The following is a 2,643-nucleotide window of genomic DNA, read 5'->3' on the forward strand; positions in this document are numbered from 1 at the left end:
ACTGGCCCTCGTGCTGGTGGCACGTAAAAGCACCCACTACATTCTCGGAGTGGTTGGCGTTAGGAAGGGCATCCAGCTGTAGAAACTCTGCCAAATCAGGATTGGAGCCTGGTGTTGCCATCTGGTTTCACTAGTCCTTAGTCAAATCGTTCAACCCATGCTAGCATGGAAAGTGGACGTTGAACGATGATGATGATGATGACTAAAGGCAGTGCTCTAGCATGGCCACAGTCAAATGACTGAAACATATAAAAGAAAAGAATGTACTCATCCCGAAACACCTTTCCTCACCCTCTGAAAAAAATGGTTTCAGATTAAATTTTAATATAATCGTAATTTCCACCCTCTGAAAGGTATTTGTAGAAAATTTCATAGAAAAATATCCATTTTCTGGGAAGCCAAGAGGCAACAAAGTCGGTTGAAGGACACGGTTGCGTAGGTAAACCAGAAAAGTTGTAGTGATAGGAAAATGTGAGTGTTTTCTAGGAAATGATTAATGTGCGCAGTAGTTTGTGCAAAGTGAAAGTGGGTTTTTCCAAGCAGGGTTTGGAAAGAGGGGGCATAACTCTTGTTTGGCAGAGTAAAACATGTCGCTCTTCTGCGTATGAAGTCTGGTGTGAAATAGTGACAAGCAGAGAGAGGGTGCGAGAAAAAGGAAAGAATGATAAAGAGAGAGGGAAAGAGGAGTGGCGTGAGTGGCGAAGGACATTGGAGTGATAAAGACAGGAAGTGGGAGAAGAGTGAAGGGAAGAAGAGAAAGAAACGTAAGGAAAGAGACCGGAGGAGAAGTAGGAGTGGAAGTAACATCATTTGAGAGGAAGAAGGGGAGGAGAGTTTCTTCAGTGACTGATTTCTGCCTGTCTAAGCCTGACTTCCTGTTAAAACATTACGAGAGAGACATATATATACCTATATATATACCACTATATATGTATATATACACATATGATCAATATTGTTTGTGAAGCGATGACTAATTCACTGCTTTTTGCCCCAGGCAAAATGTGTGAAGAGGTGACCCCAGCCTTGAAAAATGTGAGCACGAAATCGCTATGGAAGGCGGGCGATGGACCGGTGAGTTCGATCTTTGCCAAGCTGATATCAAAGTTGGAGTCGAGCACGGGCCTGAAGGCCGAACATATATTCATCAAAGTGGTGGCCACCTGCTGTTCTTTCGCCGCTGTCTATGTGACCTTCAGCTGGATCCTCAAGAAGATGGACCCGACATATGAAGAGAAGAAAAAGGCGCAGATCCAAGCTAAAGTTATGTTGAAACGACTCGGCATCGACGAACATGCTTTGAACGAATACGAAGTGGCTGTGGCCGCCAACTTGGTCGATCCTCGCTGTTTCGACATCAGCTGGGAACAGATCGGAGGACTTGATAATGTGAAGAAAGAACTGAAACAGACAGTCATATTCCCTCTCAAGAATTTCACTTTACTCGACAATTCGAAACTAATGAAACCTCCTCGTGGGGTCCTTTTATATGGCCCTCCCGGCTGTGGTAAAACCATGATTGCTAAGGCCACAGCCAAGGCTTCCGGTGCCAATTTCTTGTTTGTTGAGCTCTCGTCCATGCTAGACAAATGGTACGGCGAGTCACAGAAGAGGGTCGCAGCTATATTCAACCTGGCTCATAAAATCCAGCCCACAATTATTTTCATTGACGAAATCGATTCATTATTACGCACCAGAAATACCCAGGACCACGAAGCAACCAGTATGATGAAAACCCAGTTTATGAATTACTGGGATGGATTATTGACCGACAGTAAAAGCCAAGTAATTATCATCGGGGCCACAAACAACAGGCAGGCCCTCGATCAGGCCATCCTACGGCGAATGCCATGTCAGTTATATGTGGGTAACCCCAGCACCGATCAACGATATCACATCCTTGAAATAATCCTCAGTGACGAAGTCCTCGGTCCAGACGTTGATCTTTCAGTCATTGCTCAGATAACTGATGGTTTCTCCGGTAGTGACCTTCACGAAGTTTGCAGATTAGCTGCGTCAGTTCGAATCAGTGAATACATCGACACCACCTCGGCCGACAACAAAGAAGGAAGCGAACCATCGTCGCCTATCTTGCTGCTGCCCATGTCTTCATGCTCATCTGCTCAACCCGAAACCGGTGCCCCTACGGATAAGGGATGTGATTCTAATAAACCGGACAAACTCGAGAATCTTAGAGGAATATCTCAGACGGATCTTTGTACAGGAGTTGATAAAGTACAAAGCAACATCTCAAAACTTTTCTGCTGATAAAAAAATATATATACAAAAGAAGACAAAAAAAAAAAGAGAAAAATACGAAAAGTCTGGATGTCTTAATTTTTTTTTTTTTTTTTTTGTTGTTTGTTTGTTTGACCACAGGCAGGTCCTTGTTCCTGACCCCGTTGACCTTAATGATCAAGGAAATATGTAATTCCAGCCATAACCACCACCATCAACAGCACCTGTGTTTTATATTTCCTTTACTTACATACTGCCATAGTGTACCTTGGATTACATTATCCTTCGATTTAGGCACAAAATAACCGACAGCTCAGTCAAAAACAGTTTTCACGTATGTATATGTTTATATGACACCGTATATGATCACTATATATATATATATATATATATATATATATATAT

The 2,643-nt window shown here is 42.8% G+C and overlaps 1 protein-coding gene across 1 annotated transcript; it reads left to right on the plus strand.

Moving 5' to 3' along the window:
• Positions 1-784: 784 nt before the first annotated feature.
• Positions 785-2,638, plus strand: LOC106883710 (outer mitochondrial transmembrane helix translocase). The gene has a single exon (XM_014934820.2). It carries the CDS (start codon positions 946-948, stop codon positions 2,266-2,268), a length of 1,323 nt encoding a protein of 440 aa, XP_014790306.1. The 5' UTR covers positions 785-945; the 3' UTR covers positions 2,269-2,638.
• Positions 2,639-2,643: the final 5 nt, after the last annotated feature.

Source organism: Octopus bimaculoides, unplaced genomic scaffold (genome assembly GCF_001194135.2).
Source record: "Octopus bimaculoides isolate UCB-OBI-ISO-001 unplaced genomic scaffold, ASM119413v2 Scaffold_357126, whole genome shotgun sequence".
NCBI lineage: Eukaryota > Metazoa > Mollusca > Cephalopoda > Octopoda > Octopodidae > Octopus > Octopus bimaculoides.

Coding starts and splice junctions, on each gene's coding strand:
- LOC106883710 (XM_014934820.2), top strand. CDS start 946: ATGATCAATATTGTTTGTGAAGCGATGACTAATTCACTGCTTTTTGCC.